Source organism: Lemur catta, chromosome 11 (assembly GCF_020740605.2).
Source record: "Lemur catta isolate mLemCat1 chromosome 11, mLemCat1.pri, whole genome shotgun sequence".
NCBI classification, from domain to species: Eukaryota; Metazoa; Chordata; class Mammalia; order Primates; family Lemuridae; genus Lemur; species Lemur catta.
Window position 1 is genome coordinate 65,738,668 of NC_059138.1, and position 26,053 is coordinate 65,764,720.

At 33.2% G+C, this 26,053-nt stretch overlaps 1 protein-coding gene across 2 annotated transcripts in view; it reads right to left on the bottom strand.

Moving 5' to 3' along the window:
• SNX13 (sorting nexin 13) overlaps nt 1-26,053 on the bottom strand; it is a 138,476-nt gene that overhangs the window by 64,749 nt on the left and 47,674 nt on the right. Inside the window, exons 3-9 of one of the 2 annotated variants that reach the window (XM_045565359.1) lie at nt 23,509-23,611; nt 21,980-22,069; nt 20,818-20,939; nt 12,301-12,422; nt 12,107-12,208; nt 10,345-10,433; nt 5,299-5,382 (exon numbers count right to left, since the gene is read on the bottom strand). In XM_045565359.1, the coding sequence (XP_045421315.1) occupies nt 5,299-5,382; nt 10,345-10,433; nt 12,107-12,208; nt 12,301-12,422; nt 20,818-20,939; nt 21,980-22,069; nt 23,509-23,611 (712 nt within the window). Of the gene's footprint in view, nt 1-5,298; nt 5,383-10,344; nt 10,434-12,106; nt 12,209-12,300; nt 12,423-20,817; nt 20,940-21,979; nt 22,070-23,508; nt 23,612-26,053 lie in introns of those variants that run through there. The other variant, XM_045565360.1, reaches the window with a different exon arrangement.

The window sequence follows — 26,053 nt, forward strand, 5'->3', positions numbered from 1 at the left end:
AGAATTCTCCAGTGAAGCTATCTGGTCTTGAGTTTCTCTTTATTAGAAGATTTTTGATTACTGATTCAATCACCTTAACTATGTTCAGATTTTTAATTTCTTCATGATTCAGTTTTAGTAGATTTTATGTTTCTAGAAATTTACTCACTTCTTTTAGGTTACCTAATTCATTGGCATATAATTGTCCATAGTAGCACTTCTATGATTCTTCTATAATTGTTTGTGGTAATTCATAATAGATCTTTTGATCTTTTACCTCTGTAATATCTCTTTTTTCATTTCTAATTTTTGTTATTTTAGCCTGTTCTCTTTTTTCTTAGTTATTCTAGGTAAGAGTTTGTTGGTCTTTTCAAAGAGCCAACACTTATTTTTTACTTTTTTCTACTGTGTTCCTATTCTCTAATTTGTTTCTGCACTAATCTTCATTACTTCCTTCCATCAACTGGTTGTTTGTTCTTTTTTTAGTTCTTTGCAGCGTAATGATAGGTTACTGATTTGAGATTTTTCCTGTTTTTTAATACAGGCATTTACTGCTATAAAATTACCTCTTAGTACTGTTTTTGCTGTATCCTATAAGTTTGGGTATGTTGTTATGATATTGTAAAATATATATTTGGTCTTTGTCCCCATTTCCTGACATATAGGTCCTAAAATCCTTGGATTCTCAGGAGTAATAAAAGTGGCTTTTGCATACTAATGAGACGACAGGTGGCTGGGGACCCCTAGAATTACCTCATAATGGTGGCTGGTTGGGAAGGGAACCAATCATGGGACTAAAGAATTGGAACTTTTAGTCCCACACCTCCCTCCCACCTCTGGGGAGGAAAGACGGACTGAAGGTTGAGTTAATAAACCAATGGCCAGGGATTTAATCAATCATGCTTACATATTAATAATTAACATTCCATAAAAAAACCAATAGGACCGTGTTCTGGGGACTTAGCGGTAGCTGAACATGTGGAGGTTCAGAAGAGTGGTGTGCCCAGAGAGGGCATGGAAGCAACATACTGCTTCTTCCATATCTCACCTTATGTGTCTCTTCCATCTGGCTGTTCATCTGTACCCTTTGTAGTATCCTTTATGGTAAATAAGTAAATGTAATTGTTTCCCTGACTTCTGTGAGCCACTCTAGCAAATTAATTGGACCAAAAAAGAGGTTCATGGGAACCCCAATTTATAGCCAGTTGGTCAACTGTTCTGAAGTCCAGACTTGGGACTGGCATCTGAAGTGGGGGCAGCCTTCTTGGACCTCAACCTGTGGGATTTGATGCCAGCTCTAGGTTCATAGTTTGGAGAAAGAAAAATCTCAGAACCCCCCGTCAACTGAAGAATGATGAGGTTCATAAATTTGGAAAGGAGAGCTTTATTTCTCATAAAGGGTTGTAGCCTGCAGGGTGGCCATTCTAACAGGCTGGGAAGCAACTGCCTTGGGCAGAAGCCAAGAGCAGGTACTTTGAGGTAACAGTATAGGAAACAGGAATTTATGCTGAGCTGGGTAGCCAAATATATCTATTTAACAAGCTATAGGAATCATGAATATTTATGAAAGGAGAAACATATGCACATGCAATTGAGCCTCGTGCCCCTTCATAGGATCCATGTCCAGAAAACATCAGCTTTAACACGATCTGAAGGTGGAGTTTTTGGCCCTCTGATGTCAAAAGGTGAAGCAGAGGACATAAAAACCCTCTCTGAACAGCATCTGTAGACTGGTCAGAACCACTCTGTGGTTGATGTTCACTTATCCGGAAGGAATGCCTGGTCACATGTCATATCAAAACCACAAAAAGGGAGAAGTGATCATGAGACTGGTTTCTGTTTAGCCCTTAGGGAAGAAAGTCTGATGGCTGTGAGCGATGGAGATGGAGAAGTAATAATGAGGCATGTCTGACCTCCCATTTCATCTTGGTTGGGAACTCAGTTTTAAGGGTTCTTTGGGGTGCCCTTGACCAAGAGGGAATCCACTCAGTCAGCAGGTGTGCTTAGGATTTTATTTTAGTTCACACCCCAAAATTCATTATGGCAAAGGAAGAACTGAGCTTGGGAACTGAGTCATGCAAGCACTGCCGTCCTCTCCCAAACTCAACTCCTCAACAAGGTACACAGAAGTTTTGCAACAGAAGGAATGGCCTGAAAAAGGGTAAAATGTTTTAGGAGCTGTCTCTTTAAAACCAACCCCACTCTTTCTGGGAATTAAAATCTGCATCCCTGCCCAAGGCCAGTGGTCAGAAGGGTAGGGGAGTATTCTTTGTTGTTTTACACCACAGGAGATGCTTCAAGGGAACTGTCTAGGCAGAGGTTATGACATTGTCTTTACTGAAGATGGGTCAACCAGAACCATCAACTATAGTTAAACAGCAATACCCTGAAGCTGAAAAACCCACCTATAAAAGCTCTGTATTTCTGCTTATAGTTAGGAGGATGGAGGAGAGTCTGCCATCTTCCTCATTTGACAGCAAATTAATAAATTTCTCTTTCTTTCTCCTCAAGCTACTTGTCCTTGTTCTTCTGATGCAGCCTCAGGGACAAGTGCTGAACTTTCAGTAACAGGTTTTTTTTAAAGAAATGGAGTGGCTTGGATAATGACTAAGCAGGTTTTTGGTGGACAGGTTATGGGAGAGAGAAAGGAAGCCTGGATACCAAAGGTGGTCTTGTTATGCAGATACGCCTCATGATAACAGTCCACAGGGAGAACAGATGGTAAATGTTTCTGTTTAGACCTTTAAAGGTATCAGACTCTCAGTTAATTTTGCCTAGATTGAATAAGCAGGACCTGGCTACATTTAATGGAGATACACTACAGATGCAAATTTCCCCCCATCCCCCACAAAGACAACTTTGCAGCATTATTTCTGTTTGCCAGCAGCCATGGCAAAATATGTCAAAGAAATGTATTTTGTGGTAAAATATTTCTCATTTCCTTTAGCCCTAAAACCTTTCAAGATATACAGCCCACTATAAAACAAGCACATGTCAATTATAACCTTAACACTGTAGCTTAAATAAACTCTTGAATGTCAATTATAAGCTTATCTCCATAGACACAATAGATAAGATCAACCACTCTTCTACCCATTCTGAGAAGACTACAAAATTGACTATTTCCTCTACTCCCTTTTTCTTGAATGTCCATCTTATCTTATGTGAAATGTAAATTTACTGAGCACTAAATAGTAAAGCTTCACAAGAATGCAATCATTTGGCTCACTGCTCACCTCCTCCAGCCCTCCCCTTATTTTTCTGCATACCCTTTCCTTTAAATAGAGAATTCTCCAATCCTGTGGAAAGCCCAGTCCACAGATGCTTTGTGGTCTGTGCTTTTCCCAGGCACATCCTCAGACTCTGGCTTAATAAACCTCAACTGAGTGTGACTCTCCTTTTCAGTCACTTATTAAGTTAACAACAGTGTCAGAATTGAATTGAATTGGAGGATACCCAGCTGGTATCTGCTGCAGAACTGATTGCTTGGTGTGTAGGGAAATACCCCCAACATATCTAGGGTCACAGAAACATTCTATGTTGTGAGAGTATAGTAGGAAAAACAACGTGGGAAGAACAAGTAAAACTTGGGTCATTCAAAATATTTTTAGAATATGAGTTAAGTCCTCCCCAAAATGTTTTTATCATGTAACTAATTACACAGTTAATACATGCTCAGCAAAAGAAAACTAAATACTATCGAAAAATATAAATACGAATAAAAATAACTTCTAATCCTTTGAGAGATAATCATAACATTCTGGTGAATATCCTTCCTTTTTTGCACCACAGGTAGGAATGTGCATTATTATATCCTGATTAAGGTTAGTATACAATATTCATTTTCTGTGTTACTAAAAAATTTGAATACCATTTACTCGTACTTCATTATTTAAATGTTTTTAAATGTTACCTGTATGTTCCTACTTTAAAAAAAAGTTTTTATTATATAACCCATAACCATTGCATGTTAAATGAAATAAAAATTACTACCTATTAAAAATTTCATGTATATCCTATCAGAATTATATAGTCATTCATAAATAATAATTACTTATACTTTTGTAGAAAGAATGGAATTGTATATCTACACATACATATTTTTAGTTATCTTTTTCACACAAAAGATATGGACATCTTTTCATGTTCCAAAAGATACATTACCATCATTCTTAATGGCTGCATGGTATTCAATTATATCAATATGCTCTAATATATTAAACTAATCCCCTATTTGGGACACTTAAGTTGCTTTCAAATTTTTTCTACTAGAAACATTGTTACTATGAATTGGCCTTAAATATAGATTGTTGCAAACTTACTTATTATCACTTCAAAATAAATTCTGAGTAGATTTCCTAACCAAAGGATATGCATTTTTTAAATGTTTAATTGTGTAGATATATATTTTTTTAAGCTTTTGGTAGAGCCTAGTAGGACTCTAAAAAAGTTGACAATGGAGAAGAATGTCTCCAGGAAAGCCTCCAGAAGTACAAAATCAGTAACACAGTTTTTGCTTGCAAGTACCACAGACAATTGTTATAACAATAACAATAAAACAATGGCAAGTTTGATAATGCCTGAGACAAATCAAAGATCAAGCAATTCTTTCTCAAGAAAACTAGATTGAGTTAACAGAAGACAATGTGGAGAAGAAATTCCCTATTCAAGAAAATGAATCAAAGATCTCGAAGTATATACCAAAGTATTCCCAGCTGGTAGCTCACTTACAACTCTTCCTTGACCACAAGTTTATTAAGGAAAAGCATATATATAATAATAAGGAAAAAATTAGAACTAGTAAAATTAGTAAGTAATCACTACCTCTTTGATATGTCTGACAGAGGAGAAAACTATGAATCAACTGCTAGAGACATACTAAGCAACTTATAGAAAGAGACCTAGAACACAAATCTTCTGATTCTCATTCCAGTGTTCTATACTCCAGATTTTCCACCATTATATAGTATGAAATGTGAAGTATATGCTATTTAAGTAGTTTAGATGCCAAGTTTTATTTTAAATCAAATAACAGCTGTTAAAAATGCTCATCAATATACACAGGCAGTAAAATATTCTGTTTTTAAATAAATTTAGTAGCACCATAATTATATGGAAGATAACAAAATTTTCAGAGAATTTGGCTAGCACGTTCAACATAGAAGCAAACAGAAATACTAGAAATATAGGAATTACTTTAGAAACATTTTTACTTAATTTCTTTAATAAATTACTACTTAATTTCCCTTATCTCTAAACTGGATTTTTACATTTAAAAAACTGGTTCAAAAACAGAGTTGTAATTTTAAAGGTATTTACCATCCATATGACATATTGATTAATATAATCAGGATCACTGAGTTGATTTATTAATGGAAGAAGAACTCCTCGTGCAAGGATCTCCTAAAAAAAAAATTTTAAAAAAAGTTTAATGTAATAACCTTCTCAAATCAATAGCATAATGTAAATGTCCTAACACAATGCCAAATACTAAAGAGAACTATGATACATGTGAAAGTAAAACTTAATAACCAACACAATATTATTAATATAAAAAGGTGAGCTAAGCCTGGGCAACATAGTGAGACCCTTGTCACTACAAAAATAGAAAAACAGCTGGGTGTGTTGTTGTATGCTTGTAGTTCCTGCTACTTAGGAGAGGCTGAGGCAAGAGGATCACTTCAGTACAGGAGTTTGAGGTTACAGTGAGCTATGATGACAGTACTGAACTTCAGCCCAGGCAACAGAGCAAGACCCTGTCTCAAAAAACAAAAGGATATCTCTAAGTACTTTAGTATTAATATCCATTTTAAAAAGGCAAAACAGACTAGAGGTGTTTATGGATTCTTACATCTATATTAAAAGTATAGAAACAGAAAAGGAAATGAAAGGATACACATCAATTTTAGAACTGTGGTTACTTCAAAGGTGGAAATAGCAACTACAGTAAAATATTAACATTGGTTAAATATGGGGTGTTGGTATATAAACATCTATTGTATTATTCTCTATGCTCTTCTGTTTGAATATTTTCCTCATAAAAATATTAAAAATTAATAATGTCAATAAATCTACTCACCATTCTCTACACTTTCCCATTCTTTGCAGTTATTTTGCTCCTATCTATTAAAATTCTGCCCTTCCTTTAAAAACTGACTGCAGAATCAATTATCCTACTAAATAAACCCTGATCATTCCAGGGTGAACACTTTTTCACTTCCATGCTTAAAATACATTTGTGGTCTGTATTTACAGCATTTATCACTTGATATTTTCTATATAAATTATATATGTCATATATTTGTCTAATAGCCCACAACTACCTAAGAACCACCTGTACGTAAGTGGGATTAGTCACCTGATTTATTGGTTTACCTATCTTCAAAAATATTTACCTCACTCTATCTTCTCAAAGTCATTGTTTTAAACATGGCAGGTATTTGATAAGTGAATGGAAAGAAAGAAACTAAGAATTAATTTAGTACTGATTCTATAAATACAAAGTTTTCACCTGGTATTATCCTTCATTCCTAAATGCCTGTAATATCCAAATTTATAAAACCTCATTTCTTAAGAATACTGGAGAGGCTAAATAACAATCAGGTTAATAGGATATTTCACTCTTCTAAGCAAAAGATGACCAATTTATTTATTCCTCCTTCCCAGATCTCTAATTTATCTGGGCCATTTTCTGGCATAAGTTCACAGAAGGTGGTCTTTATTTTCCTTTAGAAAAATATTTTATATAATTCTACTTTTATCAGCTGTACACATCTCTGACAACTATTTAATGGTACCCCATGATGAATTAGTATCTCCAAAAGGCATTAATGGAGGCACCAGTAATTTTTTGAAATGTCTTTGGAGACACTTTACAGTCCCAAATTACAAGAAATTGCTTCTTTCAAGGTTAGTTTTAGTCTCTAACTTCTTAAAAATTATATTTATGTAATTCCTTCCTCAAATTATGTCTCTGGCCACATGTGTTCAAATTTTAAAGTGTACTTTGTAAGGAGAAAATTCAAACACACAAAAATATTTTTCCAAAGTTTCTTTTCAAAGTGAGAAAAAAACACATGGGGAAGAATTTTGAGAAAATTTTGTGTTTCTTCTCAGTTAAAGAAATTAGGCAATTTGTCTTAGAAAACAAATACTTTGATCTCCTAATTTGTTTCATAAAAGGGTGTGGTTAGTCAAGGGCTAATCATATGATTCAACAATTCCTATACAGGTCCTAGCGAAAGCTCTAAATATACCAAAGTAGGTAGCCATTTCCATGTAATTCCTACTATAAGAGCCCCCAATTCTAGAAGAAAGTTCTGTCAAATATGGGAGTCTAGGAGATACAAAGTCACTGACACCATGAATATTTAAATGAATAAAACATAACAATGGCAAGAAAGTAGAGGCAGTTAAATAGCAATTATCTCAGTCAAATATTGTGATTTGTATAATCTATACCAAGGATCCATACAAAGAAAAGAACTCAATTCTAAACAAAAATGCCTTTTGGGAAATTTGGATTTAATTGCAGAAAAAAGAAAACTGACAAAGAACTTCTAACAAATTAAAAGAAAAATTGATTTGCTGAATACATGTTCTATAATTACCCTCACTCAATTAGATTCAACCAAAAAAAAAAAAAAAGAAATATTGGCCTGAAAGAGAAATCTATACCAAAACATATTTGCTCATTAAAATCCTACTTATTGTAAACAACAACCTCAAATAATAAGGCAGAGCTTCATGGCATTTAGGAATCCATGCAATCCTCAAAGAGCTGTAGTAGCATGGGCACCACAGCCACCAAGAGGGCAAATGCGTTTCCTTTTGCATTAAAACTGATTCACTGATTGAGCACCTGCTTTGAGCCAGGTATGCTAACCACTAAGTATCTAATTATGATAAATACAGATATGGTCCCTGTCCTCACTGGACTTACAGTTCATTTGGGAGAAAGAGGCACTGAGTAAGTAAACACAACCAAATTACTATTTTAAAACATGGTCAATCTAGGAAGGAAAACCAGGTACTACTTAAAATAATAGGGAATTATCAGGGGGCTTTAGATTAGGTGGTCAGGAAGGCATCTCTGAGGAAGTGACATTAAGTGATGTTAAGTGAAATACGAATAAAATTTAGCCAAGAGAGTAAGAGGAATCATTTTGAGCAGGGGGGAAAAAAGTGTATAAGACAGTCCCATAGGGAGGAGGAAAATGAAACTTTAAGGAATAAAAACCAGCGTAGCTAGAGTATTGTGATTGTTGACAAAGACTCTATCCTTGACCAAATTTTAGTCAGGCTCCTCTGAATCCTTTTCCCAATTAGGCCTTGATCTCTGGGCTTCCAAGTGTGTCCATCTCTGCATTGCAGTTTTAGCAAGAATACTGTCAAATGGGTTTATCCAGAACTCCCCCACCCTGGATATCTGATCAAACTCCTCATAACCCCACCCTTGGTATCTGATCTTCCTGGCCTGTCTTCACAAAGAATCCTACTGAAGTCTGTTTAACCAGAATTTCCCCTTTCCCTTGACATTTCCCTTTATTTTCTATCCACTGATTCCCAACCTGCCCCTTGGCTATAAATCCTCACTTGTTCTTGCTGTATTTGGAATTGAGTCCAGTTCTATATTGAGGTCTCCTTTCTCCTATTGCAATAGTTCCTGAATAAAATATGTTTTTACCACTTTAACTACTGTCTAGTTCTGGTTTTCCTTGACACTGCATGGAATGACAGCTAGAGAGGTAAACAAAGCCAAGCCACAAGGGACTTTGTAAGCCTCTAGAAGGACTTGGGATTTGAAACATTTGCATTTACTGGAATGGAGAAAAGACTAAAAGGCAGACAGGATATGGAGGCAAGAATAAGACTTCCATTTTGGACATTTAAGTTTAGAAGGGTTGTGAGTAACTCAAGCGGTAGTTTCAACTAGGAAGCTGGTCAGAGTAACCTGGAGCTCAGAAGGGAAGTCTAGACTAAAGCTATAAATTTGGAACCCATTAGCATTTGGATGGTACTTAAAGCCACAGGAATGGGTGAGCAGGAAGAGTGCCTAGGATTGAAAACCTAAAAGTTAAGCAGAAGAGGGGTGAAGGAGTATAAATGTAACTAAAATGTGGAAAAAAGAGAAAAATCAGGAGAGCAGTGACATGAAAGCAAAGAAAAGATATAGTCTCAAGAAGGAACAGATGGCAAACCACGTGAAATGCTGCTGAGATACCATGTAATTGTAGCTGTCTGGAGTACCACGTAGGCAGAATGTTTTGACAAATGGATACTCAGCATGAGTGAGTGCTACACCTGATTAGTAATATCTTCCTTCAGTGGCAGATATGATTCTAGTGACAGACACGCCAGGTTTACCACCCTTGAAAATGAATAGCCCAAATAATTGGTCTTAACAATATATAAACTATCAGACTCTTTTAATCAAAACTAAGTACTTACTACTCATTTCACATTAAGTACCATTAACATACCTGAGAAGTACACTGAACTCAAGATAGGTAAGTGTTAGGAAATTATACAGTATTTCTTAAACACTAACATAAAAGCATAAAATCACACCTCAGAAATTGGTATCTGTTTTGCAGGAGAACAGACTAAAGAGAACATAAGCTTTCATTTTTCGGAAAATTCAAAACTTTCATTTTACCCATTGCAAACTAGGATACAGTCTTATGTAGCTACCATTTCACAATTATAACCGGCAACCAAAGCCAAATGTTATTACTTAATATTTCCATACAGAGTTTTACTCTGAAGTTTTATACTTAGGGAATAAAGAGTCCAAAACTACTGTTCTCATCTGACATTAATTTCCCAATTATAAAAAGCAAAATCTTAACTGCCCAGTTTTCTTAAGAAATATTATTTTTATTTAGTCTAATTTCAGTAAAGCTACAGTAAAGAAAATTTAAAGCATGCTTCTGTTATAACCTAAAATCCAAGCACTTAACTTTAAACAGTTCTCAAAGTATTGGCCAGGGACCTCTACAGGATTAGAGGGAGGCTCCCAAGACCCTTTCAGGAGGTTTGCATCAAAACCATCTTTATAATAATATAAAGACATTATTTACTGTTTCATTCTCTCATGAGCATACAGTGAGATTTACAAGAGGTATATGATAGTATAATGATATTAATATCGTCGATCTATCAGCTACGTGTATCTTCATATTTTAAACATTTCTTAGTTTTCATTTATAACACATAAATATTATAAAGAAAACCCCATAAACAAAAGCTCTTTGGAGTCTTTAATAATTTTTAAGAGTGTAACAGGGTCTAGAGACCAAAAATTTTGAGAACTACTGCTCTAAGTTTCTTTATAGCCATTATTTGGAATGAGTTTAAGCTTACCCTGACAAAGTATCGCATGATCTTGTTCTGGAAATCTCCAGGAGGTAGCAATAAATACAGTAAGACTTCACACAAATCCCTTAGGAATCCTAAAAATAGAAAAAGCAGCTATAATAACATTATAAAATATAAAGTTTTCACCTATTCTTGATATAAGATACGTAAGAAAAGCAGAAATAAGCAGTTTCCTGGTTACATTGGCTTATTATTTATTAATTAGTATACATCAGTGTTCATTAAAAATTCCATCATTGGTCTCTAAATAGCTATTCAGCAACCAAACTAATATTTTTTTAATTTTGCTGTTTTAACCAGTTTTTTTATCATAAAAAAACTTCAATTATGAAAATGTTTTTCCCCAAAACAGTTTTAGATGTACCATGTATTTTGCACTTTTACCACACATTAATTATCTTTGCATACTTAAAAGTTATTTGCACATTTAAAAATATACTTGTAATTATTATTTTAAGAAAAAACTTCTACTATCTCAGCAGGCAATAACAAAGGAAAAGAGGGCATGCTCTTCTATTTTAGTGATTTAAGAGAGCTCAACTTACATAAAAGTACCCCACATCAATGTATCTATTTCTTACATTCTTAGTTATTACAGGTGACCCTTGAACAACAACAGGTCAAGTACTGTACATGGATATATCTATTTCTTACATTTTTAGTTATTACAGTTGACCCTTGAACAACAATGGGTCAGAACTGCTCAGGTCCACTAATACATGGATTTTTTCCAACACTGGAAAATTCACTGGAGATTTGTGATAACTTGAAAAAACTCACAGATGAACTGTATAGCCTGGAAATATTGAAAAATTAAGAAAAAGTATGTCATGAATGCATAAAATATGCATAGATATTAGTCTGTTTACGTTAATAAACATATGTTTATATTCACATTATCAGTAGGGCTTCCAGTCAGCAGCAGGCTATTAATAGTTGAGTTTTGGGGGAGTCAAAATTTACACACAGATTTTCATCTGAACAAGGGTCAGCACCCCAACCCCCTCATTGTTCAAAGGTCACTTGTATTACATAACAGTGCTAATGAACCAACAATGAAAAACTGAAGTGTATAATAAATGTAAAAAGAAAAAAAAGGAAAAAGAAGAAAGTAAAGGCAAAGGAAATAAAAAAGTTTAACACATTTCAAAGTCTAAGAAAACAATTTCCACAACTAAAAAAGCTTTTCGGTAGTTGTTCCTATGCTGACACTTCCTGGGAATAATATGATACTGTTAATTTTAAAATGTGCAAATTAACAAAAACTTATAGTTATAAAACTGGAAAAAGACAATATCCTCAGCTAAAATTTGTCTGGTCTGAACTCCTATCTGAACTCCTACAATTAAGACAAGTCCATTCAAATTTATAAATTTTATTTGAAATCATTATAATCATTGTCCTAGAAAATATTTTAGGGTAGCAGGTATACTCTTAAAATAGAAATAATAAATTCAAGGGCAAAAGAAATTACTATACATCAAAAAGGTAAATTTTCAATTGTAGAGTGTTTGTGCTTGCCATATTTTAAAAGAAAACAGGTCAAATTTTAAAGATAACCTTTAAAAGAGAAACAGAACCTAACTACTACTTTAAATAATTAAAAATTAAAATAAAATAAATTGTGCCTTTACCATGCTACCCTGTCCTATATAAGAATAATCTGATCCTTAGATTTGTTCACTGGTTCTCCTAACTTGTCTCTAAACAGTTACTATCCTCAAAAGAGTTATAATGAAAACAAAACCTTCTTCATCTTTGGGAGAAGTGCACACTAGATCACGGCAAACTTCCTTCTCCATTTCAACTTCAACTTCAAAGAAGGTATCTATAAGATCTTCTGCTGTACCTGAGCAAATAAAGAAACAATTCAAGATATACAAAATGATAAAGGAAAACAGACTTTTAAATCCTAATTTTCAAATGGAATAAAGACATTACCTTTTACTTGATCATCTTTCTCTGTTATTTTCTGTTGAGCCTTTCGGAATACACGTAGATGTGTGCCAAAATCATCTACAATGCGTGTAGTAAAATAAGGTTGCCAGTCTATTTCTTTTGACCTTATAGAAAACATATTACATAAAAAGTATTATATAAATGCTTTGCCAAAAAAAAAAAAAGTTCATTTTAATGACTACTGACAGACAATATACTTATCAGAGACTGCAAATTTATACTTAGATTTTATTATTTATCATTATTACATCTTAGCACTCTGTTTTAAAAAATCCAAAGTATATCAAATCTACTTCACTAAGTCTAATGATATTATTTGCATTATTTTATGTGCTAAAGCTTAAAAGTACTATCTAAATGCTTAAATAGGAAAAGAAATTAATTTTTTCTAGTTAGATCTGAAATGAGTCTAACAACAGGTATATAACATTACTTCTCACCCCCAACATACGAATACATAAGAGATTCAGAATAGTTTTGCTTGCTTTTAGGCATGTTTCAAACATTTCTTGGTTTCTTCTGAACTCTTTCTGAATTCTCCACATTCTTCTTTTTAGCTGTACAACCCAAATTCTGAAGCAAATACCTCTGGAATGAACCTGGCTGATTTGCATATACTAGCACTTAAAAACATGGCCATTAGAAATAATATCACACAGAAATGGTTTAAAGAATGATGTAAAATATCACATGTACAAAAGCCTTTAGAATACCCATGAAAAAGGTGATTACTAATTTTATGAAGTTATCTAGTACTCTATCTCAAAAGTAACAGACCTCAAGAAACACTACTTTTAGTACACCAGTGAAACAGATGACAAATAGAATATATAACACAAAAACAATTTACATCGCTCCTTGGATTGAGTAATATTTTTGAATAAACATTTTTTCAATGCTGTTTTTCTTAAAATAGCACTAAAATTAATTCCCCCTTTTAGGAACATATCAAGTATAAAACAAAGAGTCCATTCATGAAGGTGTTGGGCAGTAAGGAAACCAAAAAAATATACCATAAGTCATTATGATAATTACCCACACTTGTATAACAAAAAAAATCTAGTGAAGAAGTTGACTTGATTTCTGCCACTTTCTGAGAAAAAATTTTACAGAGTGATGGTGATGGCACTGAAAAAGTAACAGATGGCAGTTTTCAAATGAAAACACAAGCATTAACACTCATATACTAATTTATTTTAAAGAGACAACTATGGTTTGTTGTATACATGCAAAGGAAAAGTAAACTGTAACTACATGAATACCAAAACAAATTAACATAAAAAGATATCTCTGAGGCCAGGCGCACTGGCTCACGCCTGTAATCCTAGCACTCTGGGAGGCCGAGGTGGGTGGATCGTTTGAGCTCAGGAGTTAGAGACCAGCCTGAGCAAGAGCGAGATCCTGTCTCTACTAAAAAAATAGAAAGAAACTAGCTGGACAACTAAAAACATATAGAAAAAATTAGCCAGGCATGGTGGCACATGTCTGTAGTCCCAGCTACTCAAGAGGCTGAGGCAGTAGGATCGCTTGAGCCCAGGAGTTTGAAGTTGCTGTGAGCTAGGCTGACAACACGGCACCCTGGCCGGGGCAACAGAGTGAGACCATGTCTCAAAAAAAAAAAAAAAAAAAGATATCTCTGAGCCCAGGGATCTGAGGACTGGCTAATTAACATTATTTACAATATAAGAGCCATGCATATAAGTATATAACTGAACTTGGTAACAACATTCAGTCTCAACATAAAACTTAAAAACTGAAACCTAGCAGTCTCTAGAATCCTTTGCCATTAGCTCATTTAATCCATAAAAATGTTATTCTAACAAATTTAGAAGAAAACAAAATATAATTTTTCAAGTTACATCTGTTCTGTTTCATAGTACAATGCTATTTAATTTACTGAAATTTTCAAACAAAATAAAATTTACCAATTTTAGAAGGCATTTTAAACCCAATCTTGATTCATTATAGAGGATGTAATGACATTTGAGTAAATTTACCAAGCAATGAAAATACATAAAATTTTAAATATAGTTTTATATTTTCAATAAAGATGTATGTTGAGGGTGGAGGAAATAAAATAGGTATTCTATAACTCTACCCAACGTCATTATTTTCTTTCTGCTTAACCCATTTCCACTGACTACCTGCAAATATAATATAAATCTCAATTCAAGGAGCTTTCTAGATTAAGAATACTGTGTTTCTTTCCATTTATATTAGAAGAATATATATTGGGCCGGGGGCGGTGGCTCACGCCTGTAATCCTAGCACTCTGGGAGGCCAAGGCGGGTGGACCACTCGAGGTCAGGAGTTCGAGACCAGCCTGACCAAGAGCAATACCCCGTCTCTACTAAAAATAGAAACAAATTAGCTGGCCAACTAAAATATATATGGAAAAAATTAGCCGGGCATGGTGGCGCATGCCTGTAGTCCCAGCTACTCGGGAGGCTGAGGCAGTAGGATCGCTTAAGCCCAGGAGTTTGAGGTTGCTGTGAGCTAGGCTGACGCCACGGCACTCACTCTAGCCCGGGCAACACAGCAAGACTCTGTCTCAAAAAAAACAAAAAAAAAAAAAACAAGAGTATTGGTAAAATTTACCAGATAAATGAAACATTCACAGACCCAACAGTGAAGCATATTAAAACTGTGTGGAAAAAATTAACATGAAAGTCACAAATGAAACTTTAATAATAAGAATTTATTAAATATTCACCATTCCATCATGTACGAACTATGATGTTAAGCATTAGTTTCAAGATCATGTCCAAAAAACAGTGGCTGCCTAAATAATGTTATCTATGGTTGAAAAAACAATCATTTTATTTATGTCATGAGGATGCAAAGAATAGAAAAGAAAAATAGGCAAATGAATTTATTTTTTTAAAAAAGTCATTCTAGATATCTTTATTGCTGATTACCAAATGTTTCTATCTCTGGCTATATAGTAATATATGCCTATTTTGTAAAATGTAATTTTCTTCTTCAGTTTTTCTCAATTAGCTGTAAAAAGCCATAAACTCACAATCCAAAGATCACTGCTAATATTTTAGTTTATTTCCTTTTAATGTCTTAGCTATGCAAACATGTTTATAATTTTTATACAGCTGAAATCATATAGCACATACTTTGTATGATTTTGATTCTGTTTCCTATATATCTAATAATTCATCTTACATATTTTAATGGCTACAAAATTGTCTATTCCAGGGGTCAGTAAACTTTTTCTCTGAAGAGCCAATTAGCAACTATTTCAGGCTTTGAAGGCCACATTATTTCTGTTACAACTGGTCAACTCTGCCACTGTAGCACAAAAGCAGCTATAGAAAAAAGGCAAACAAATTAGCATGACTGTCCAATAAAACTATATTGACAAAAACAAGAGGCAGCAGCACACTCAATAACAAAATGACAAGTAACCAAATTTAAAAATGGTGAAAGAATGCAAACAGACATTTCTCTACAGAAGATATACAAATGATCAATAAACCATATGGAAAGGTGCTTCAAAATATTAGCTATCAGGGAAATGGAAATCAAAACCATAATGAAATACCACTTTATACTCACTAGGATGGCTATAATCAAAAAGACAGACAATATAATGTTAGCTGTGGGGTTGTGAAAAATAAAAAAATTAAAAGACAGACAACAATAACTTAAGTGTTGGCAAGGACGTGGAGAAATATGAACCTTCATACATTGTTGGTGGGAATGTAACAAAGTGTAGCCAGTTTGAAAAACAGTTTGCGGTTCATTAAAAGATTAAATACCATGTGACCCAGAAATTACACTCCTAGATATATACCCAAGAGAAATGAAAACATATGTCTCTCAAAAATTTCTACACGAATGTTCATAGTAGTATTCATCTCATCGAAAAGTTAGCAACAACTGTCTATCAACTGATGAACAGATACGCAAAATATGGTCTATCAGCTCAATGGAATATTATTCAGCAATAAAAAAGAATCAGTATTATTAATAAATGTACAACATGAATGAACCTTGAAAACATTATGGTAAATGAAAGAACCAGTCCCACAAGACCACATATATTATTTCATTCATACAAAATGCCCAGAATAGGCAAATCCAGAAAGAGAAAGATTAGTGGTTGCCTAGAAGCTTAAGAGAATACAGAAGTGACTGATAATGGATACAAGGATTCTTTGTGAAGATATTAAAATATTCTTAAATTGATATTGATGAAGGCTGCTAGAGCCATTGATGTTAAGTGGGTGGTATGTACAGTTTGTGGATTATATAAATATATAATTATTATCCCCTGGTCTATTTTATAGATATAAAAACATTAACTTATTTCCTCTTCTTTTAAACATGTAAATAGTTTCAAATTGTTCATTGCTCTACTTTAATATGACAATAATCATCTTTCTGAGAAATGTCAGTTTTGAGCTAAGTTTTCAAATGGCAAAGAATATAAAATGGGAAAAAAAAGTGTAAAACTTAAAAAGAGTATACTCCCTGTCATTCCAAAAACAGTTACATCATTAGTAGCATAGCCAGTGAATCCTGGAAGTTACATATCTAAACCTCCTCCCCACCTGGGAAAATCCTTCAGGAAGGAACACAGTGGCATTAGAATTTATTGCCTTTCCTCTAATCTTGGGGTTAAGGAGAATAGAGATGAAGGAATTTGCTAACCACATTTCACTTTCAAGAGCAACAATGAGGTTCCTTGTTCATTTGAATCTACTTACAGTTTCTACCATACTATCCTTATCTTCTTTGTTATGACTGTTTCCTAACATGTCCTTCATCTCTACCTATCCACATATACCCATTCTTGAAGATCAGTTTTGGCCCATGAGATCTTCATCAGTTACTCTGGTCCACCCTACATGACAAATTGCTTCAGTACCACACAAATGACTACTTTATTTCTCTCTGTTTCATGTACCTTAATTTTATCCTCCCCACTTCCTGCAAAAAAGCTAAGACAAGATCAAAGAATCTACATATATAACCTAGGAGAATAATAAGCAGTAGCAACAGTAACAGCAAAGTTAACATTTCCTGAACACTTACTATGTGCCACATGATGGAGGCACAGAAAGTCAAGTAACTTGCTCAAAATGTCATTTATTGGTTGATGAATACTTTATGGAATGTTTGGTCCACATCATCTCATTTGTCCCTTAGAACTCTGAGTATGTTACAAGTATTACTGTTTTACAGAGATGTTCAGAAATTTTATTTTAGGTACACTGTAACTTAATGGTATAGGTACAATTACAATATAGACACTTAGCCCAGGGCTCTTTATCCTATGTCATAATATCTTACTTAAAGAGAATAAAAATACACAGAATATCAAAGATTCATCCCCTGAAGTTCCAGACTAATTCACACCCAGGTTCCCCAGAGAAGAACTCAAGGGTGCTCGAGAAAAATGTCCTTCCCCAAACTGCTACTGGAGTAACAGGTACTAATGCTACTAATAAAATGATATTGCTACAATGTACTCCCTTCACATGTGATGTCATTTAATCCTAATAACAACCTGATAAGGAGATATGAATTATTATCCCCAGATTTGAAAAATTTATGTGTTTTGCCCATTTGAGGCCATGGAGCTTAATAAGTAACAGAGCTAAAGCTCAAATCAAGGACTTCAGACTCTCATCCTTTTCTTCCCATTTTTACTCAAAATTTACCACTTCATTTTATGCTGACATTCTCTGATTCTTTCTCAAAGTTGATGAATAAATGTAAAGATTAGAAATCAGTGGTTCTTAGTCTTTTCTGGATTCACAGGACCTTTTTGAAAATCAAATCTATGGAAGCACTCTACAGGAAAAAAAAAACACAGCTTTGTACACATTTTCAGGTTTGTGGACCCGTTAGGAGCCCTATACAAGACTGTAAGCTGAACAAAAGAACTGATAAGTTATGCTCCTGTCATATGCTTCACAGTGCACAGTACACAGAAGGATTGAATAAGAATTTGAATGACTGTAAACAGACCAAATTTTCTTGATACTGGCACTGGAAAAAGTCAGGGAGCCTCTGGTAAGATGTATATTTTTGTAGTAATAGAAAAAGCCAATGTAGAAAAATCATTCACAGAAAAGGCACAAAATCAACAAACAATCATTGAGTCTTACTTTAGGCTAAAAAGGCTTTACCTGATATAATTTTTTAGCCTCAAAGCAGTCTCTAAAGTACTTATCATCAGTTTTAGTTTGTCAAAAACTTAAGTAAATGGCCAAAGATACAAAGTCAGATCAGTCTAGAAGAAACCTAGCTTTTCTAGTTATCACCTAAATATTACGCTTGATAGCATAGACTGTTACAGAAAGAAAAACAAAAAAAACTTAAGACATGAAGTGAAAAGAAAAAGTGACTCACAGGATCAAAAATAGGGAAAGCATTGCAACAGTGGAAAAGAAGGGCAGGAAACTAAGATGAATAACCTAGATCATAATATATTTGATGGGGAATGGGAGAAAGAACACAAGGCTGTTCATAACAATCTGATTCTAATTCCAATTCTAATAACATTAGACTAACCACTTTAATGTTTCTGGAACTTAGCTTTCCTCATCAGTGAAATTATGAGCATTGGACGGTATAAAAACTTAAATTTCTAAATTCTTTCACAATTTTCAAAATGCTGTCACAGGTATTATTTTCATTTCACTCCACTGAGCAGGGACTTTGTTTTATTCCCTGTTATATTCTCAGCACCTGGCTTGTACAAAGTAGGCCCCAAATATTAATTGAATGAATAGATGAATTTGATCCTGACAATTATTCTGTGAGGAACGCAGAACAGGGCAGGTATTATATTATTATACGTATTTTACATATAAGAAAAACCAAAGTTCAAAGAGTTTAAAACACTTGCTCACAGTTCCACAGCTAAGAGGTAGAGCCAGAATGCAAACTCAAGTCTTCAGATTACTAGTTCAAATTTCTTTCCAGGTCTAAAATTTGTTACATTTTAATGTACTTTTAAACAGTCAGGAACAAGAATAATGAACTCTTCTTATTCTCACTCTTTCAAAGAAAAAAATATCATTAGGATAGTGTTATTATAGAGAGCAATGCATGAATAATTATTCACAAGAGTTCACCAAAAGAATATCTAACACTCAATAATGTTGCATATGAAATAAAAGAGATAAAACCCATTTCTGACCTTCTCTGATTATACCAATTATATTTTCTGTGTTCCACAATGAAACTTCATCTATAATTCTGGCTGGCTACTTTGCAAATGCTTGCTGCTAATTATAAGGGAGAAGGAGTGCAAATCTATCTCTATAACTAAGGTTATTGTTCAAACTATAAACTTTGTGCAGGGCTCCCCAATGACCTGAGGTTGAGAAACACATCCCATCCCCTACCCCCAGTCTAGAATTTTAGGATCAACTGAGTTATAGAGGAAAGCTCCTGAGAGGGCAGCATGAGCTGGAAATACCTATCAACATAGAACAGAAAACACAGTAACAGCCCTAGGCAAAGCTCTATTCTCCAAGACTCTCAGAATCACAAGATTGTATTAAAAGAAGCTAAGTGGGGAGGGAAAAGAGCTGGCTGAAGAATACTCATGACCATGGCATGCAGCATCCTGCCTTGAAAATATAGGCTAGTAGAGAAATGTATGCGTGTGTGTGCACGTGTGTGTGTGTTGGGTAGCAAAATTTTTTAATTAAAAAAAAAAAGCCTGCAAACTCATCTAAACAAGAGCCTTTCTTTCAGAAATAAATAATTTCTAGAGCATTTGCTTTCAAAAATTAAAATGAAAGTCAACACAATCTAAATAAATATGAAATAGCCCCCAACCAAAAAAATCAAGTAGTTCAAGTACAAGGATATAGGCCAAAATACTTTTGTCATATGGGAGGTAGTATATAACTGGTTTGTAAAGCAAGAATTTTATTATATCTCACAAGAAAATTTTCTTAAAACAAACTTCTCAAAATATATGTCTCTTCTGAAAAAAAATAAACTGGATATTCTCCACTGACTTATGTTCCTTTGGTTCCTTCTCCTCCCTCTAGGGGGACTTTCATTAGGTAGGTGCCAAAGTTAAGAGAACAGTTATACTGAAACTACAATGGGGAAGAGCAATTATACTGAAACTAATCTATTTCCATAGTAGTCAAATAAAATAAAAGTAGTCAAATAAAATAATAGCCTGGGGAAAGGGGGGGGGGGAGTATTATCAATTAGGGGGGTAAAAAGGTCTTGAAAAGCCACCTGATTTGGACCCTGAGGAAAAAACTGGCATAAAGACTGAAAGAGCAGGGCTTAATCAAGATAAATATTCTGTAAAAACCTCAAATCTGGGGTAATTTAAAAGTTTTAAGGGATCTAGTTCTATAATCTGGGAGTTATCCCACAATAATAATTTTCTGTTCTACTTACCTTTTAAGAAATAAGTCCCCCTCCCATTGGAAAGTTATTTTCCCTATTGGTACAAAAAATATACCTAAATTTTTCTGTATAAATACAATATTGTATCCTTACCTAGTAGCAAACTGAATGAGTGCATTTTGAAGAGTCTGTCTAATTTCAAGAAGAAAAGATTCATCATCACTTAATGTATAATACCAGTACTGGACATAATCCCTCAAGGAAAACTGGATAACCTACAACAAAAATATTGGACAAAAAATATTACTTTTTAGGATTTAAAAAGTAACACTGGTAAACTAAAAACTAACATGATTATTTGCCAATTTATATTTACTCTCTACATACTAAATTGTGGTGTTAAATATCTGCCTTCATTACAAAAGCATCAACATGTTAAAAAACATTTCAAAAATTTTTAAATTACTTTGGTATCCCAACTTACCCATTGCCCAAATTTTTTAAAAATGAAAATATTATCTATGGCCAAGTCCCATCCAAATTTGGGTAAAGATAGAGTTTACATAAAAAATAAATTTTCAATCCTATAATAAAGAATTCTAATCAGTTTGAAGGAATGAGATGAGAAATAACGCTGATGGACCCTAATTCTCAAAAAACTCCAGTTTTTCCAAGATTATATCATCAGATCCTCTGCAGTCTAATTACAAAATGATATAGGAATTCACTTAATTTTACTAATACCTTTGATACTGCCAACAGTATTCAGCTAGACAATACGTAGCAAACAATTCAACGTATTATTTACAAATCAAATAAAATATGGGTTCATTTATAAAATAAATGTTACAATTTTAAAGTACACATTTTTATAATGATCATATAATCAAGTTTGGGGGGAATAATTCTTTACCTAACTCTAATTTTTGAAAATTTTTGAATCAAATCAGGTATTTCATTTCCATTTTTAAAAAGTAATAAAACTAGTAGAAGAGTCTGTCTGATTTGCCAAACCACTAAGCTTGTTCATCAGCAAAAGCCTTATACTTTAACTATACAATTATTAGAAACACTATCAAATATGTCAACAAAAACTTTTTTTCTAAATGCAATTTCAATCAAAAGCCTTTCATATTAAGTAAACCATTTCATAATAAGTGAGTTAATAAGACAGTACCTTCAAGTATAAAATTCAAGGATAATATCATGAAGTTACAGTGCATTATTTAAATAGCAAAAAGCATCTCAGTATTTTCAAAAGAAATACACCTGGTACACAATATATGGAATTCAAACACCACATACTGAAACTCACTTGCTGGAGAGGTTCATCAATTATATTGGCACCCGTCAATCTTCTATCGATCTTAATAGTCCTGGCTTCCCGTTTCATCTCTTCTAAGCACTTAAAAGAAACCATAATATTTTATGATAAATGTACAGGTATATCGTTGCCATATTTCAATGAGACTTGAACACTTTAAAATTAGTGTTTCATGTGAGCCAGATTAATAACTATCTTTATTGGACACTCTTCCTCTTTCCCCTCCCTCTTCCCAGCCCAAAACAGTATACCAGCTGCCAAAGGAATATATTTTTAAATTGATTTTATTTAGGGATCGTTTTTGGCAACTAAGGAAAATGTACTTCTCTACTTCTTAGCCTTCAGAAAGATCAGTAGCCTGAAAATAGTGATGAAAAGTAGAAGACTCTTAAAAATATAAACCAAAACATAAATATATATAAAAAAAATACATGCTTCAAGTTATAACATGAAACCACTAAGATTTTTTTCATAAAACATATGTATAAATCACATTTTAGAAATAAATCAAAATCACTATTTTATACCATCTACTAAAAATGGATTATAAAGACTTAACCAGTTTTGACTATGATTTATTACTGTTAATTATTTTAATTCTTAAAATATTTCCCATTCTCTGTAAGTACCACTCCAGTAAATGTACATTAAAAACGGCTAAGAAATGGTTCAAAAAAGATAATTTCATTATGATTTTTAAGCAAACTCAAAGAATACATATTAACAGGAGTCCTAAAAGAGGAGAGAAAAGTTTCAGATTATAAAAAAGTTACAAGTATTAGAAAAAATTAGTTTATCACTATGAAAGGCAGTGGGACTGAAATTCTTTTATTTCCTTAATGCAAAACTATATTATATATTATTTACCTCTACATCTCCTACATTTTAGAATATAATGGACAAGTTAATAACTGTAAAGTTAAGTTACTAGCCAATTCCCAGCCCTTTGTCTCTCTTTAAACAAGATGAAACCCCCTCAATCCCACAAGAATCAAAGGCTTTGCAAATCTGAAGCCTACCCAATTCCAATTTATTTACAGAGTATGATATTGAAAAAAATGGAAAAATAGCACCATTTGAGATGGTAAAAATTTGGCCTGAATTATTAAAACTAAAGAAACTGCATATCTAATTGCAAGCTATATTTTTTAAAGTAGTTAAAGTGTCCATTTTTCCCCTCTGGTTCCTATGCAATTTATTTCATTCAAAACAGAATATTCACAGACATTCTTACAAAGCGTATGCATGATGCTTTCAAATTCTGTGTTTAAGACAGCAGGAAAAACACTAAAATTAAACTAACCAATTTCTATCTTTTCCTCAAATCTATATTCCTACTTTTTACCCTAAGAAAGTTTTCAAGGTGACTTTTTAAAATTTATTTTCTAAGTGTGATTGAAACATCTTCCATAAGCATTAAAGAATCATAGGACAATCTGTCAAGCCATATATAGATGATCACATTATTATTATTGCAAAGAACTGAACTTTGAGGTTTTATATTCTGTCACACTATTTACCTTAGGAACCCCAGTTGATGTTGGAGGAAGAAATGAGTGTTCACACTGTTCTAGGTACTTCTCTGAGTTTGTTTTTCCAAATAGGAGAGTAACCACTAAACCCCTATAAAAAAAAATTTAATCATAGATATAAAACGATTTTTCTTTAATTTAATACATCTATTTCCAAATATGCTTTTCAGAGTTCATAAAATGGCTTATCATTCACTAAAAAGTCAGTTTGTGATGTTGGAAAAGCAAGAAATTGATAGATTTTTTGGTATATTCTTAAGTTTAAAACAACTATAAACGTTTTGTGAATTATACAATAATGCTTTTCAAAGTTTTAATCAAATATATTTCATAAAGAATCTCAGATGACATTTTCAAACTTGAGAAAAATCAGCCCTCATTAAATAAGTAGGTTAGCTAATAACCAAGGATAAAGACAAATGAGATTTAAATCTATAGCTAAATGACCTAATTCTATAGTTCTGTTAATTAAGGTGAAGTATTAATATTAATTTAACTTGCCACTATGAATACAGAGTAAACAAAAGCTACGAAGACAAAAAGATCCAATTTATGATTTGTTTCAAATAAGGCTAGAATTAAGGAAAGAAATATGAATGTATCCCAAAAAGGTTATTTTTTAAAACAATTGTAGGATCACATAAGATAAATTCTGGTTCAGAACTCTTCACTGTAAGTATTAAGTAAATGTTATCAATATTTCCTATATTTAAAATTCACCAATAAAGCTAAGTGCTGGAAATCTACAAAAAAAATTAAATTTTAATCTTATAATGATATTATAGTAATCTTATAAAAATTCAAAAACTGTAGTGACAAGAAGGGAACAGTAAAATTAAATATGATCAGTCTCCACTACTGAAAGGAAGATTCTCTACGTCCTCTGCTTTTTGTGGCTGCCATTTCACTGGTCTTCAGTACAGGTACTATACAGATAAAGTCAAATCAGTTCATATCATTAATTCTTTTTTTGATTTTTTTATAAAAGGTTGACCTCAGAATTATTGGTAAATTTTATCTGTGTTATATCTGATATGATTACTAATATTTAAGTTGGCCCTATATTTCAGTTTTGCCTGGTCACTAAGCACATTTACAGATACAATAAAATGTTTATATTAACATTGTATTTCTAAAAACATCAACATGAAGCAGACTGATAAAACAGCCTTTGCCCACCGTGTACAACAGTAGGAAGGCAAGGTAAAGAACAGTCTGATCTTACAAAGAAACTAATTAATAGTTCACCTGTGAGATTTAACTAAAAATAGGTACTACAAATAATTACATAAACCAACAAATATAACAGAATGCCATGAAATAACCATAATATGGTATTGATAATATCCCACAATAACAAAAACAAAAAAAAATCCTGAGAGGTTTTCTTTCCAAAAATTCTCTTTATATTAAAATACAGGGGTTAGGTTTGACCATAAGCAAAATAAATAATTATCAACATTTTAGATGGGGAAACTTGCAGAACTTAAAATTTAAGTAATAAGTTAGTTTTATTAGCACACACACACAAAAAAGGAAGGGGTTCCACAAAAAAATGTATCCGTTCCAAAAACAATACACCTTTAAAACTTATACAATAAGAAAGCATACTAAAACTAAGAGATGATTTTTAATTACATGAAATGCAATCATTTTACTTATTGATACTTAAAAGCCTACTTTTGTTCTTTAAATTCATTAGACATTAAACTACACTAAGTTACATTAAAGAAGGGACAATCATTCTTCATAACTAGAACCAAAACAAGAAAGATCTGACTCAGGAAATTATGGTATTTGTTGACCATAACTGAGTAACCTAAAGATGCTTAATTAATCCCCCTGGGATGATTCTGGGCAGCAGGCGAGTTTAAGTCCCCTTTTGGTGGCAGTGAGTTTCACTGAGATCAACATAGTCTGGAACAGAACTTCAGATCAATTTATATCATGAACTTGAAATTTTGTGACTCAATATTATCTGAAGAGTTTTTAGTACCCCTCCCACACCCCCCAGTACCCCACCGTACTGAAAAAATTTTATACAACTCTGTTAAGTACCCAAAACATTTTTAAAAACTATTCCTTCATAAATTAGCAGATTCAAAAAGGGGGGGAGCAACAAAAATTCTTATGACTGTAAAATTAATAAACTGATCACTCTTCTCTATTTCCCAAATATTATATGGAGCAGCTTAGTAAAAGAGAAATAATTCTCCACCCTTCCACCTTCCAAGGGCTCCTTCCTTTGCCTTCAATATCCTCCCTTTCTGAAGTATTGGGAAATACTCTGAAATTCTTTTCCTTCACTCTTCACAAGAGCTTATTCAATTAGTAAAATTAAAAGAAATTTCTCCCTTTCAGAAAAACATCTCATTACAAATAATCTCCTTGCAATCAATAACAGTAGCCTTGACCCTGCTGCTATAAAACCATGCAGCTTTTACAGCCATGCTGTGCCCTTAATTTTTGACTGAGGAGTATAATTAGGAAGCCCATTTGGCTGTACATCTGTAAGATCTTCGATCATCTTTAT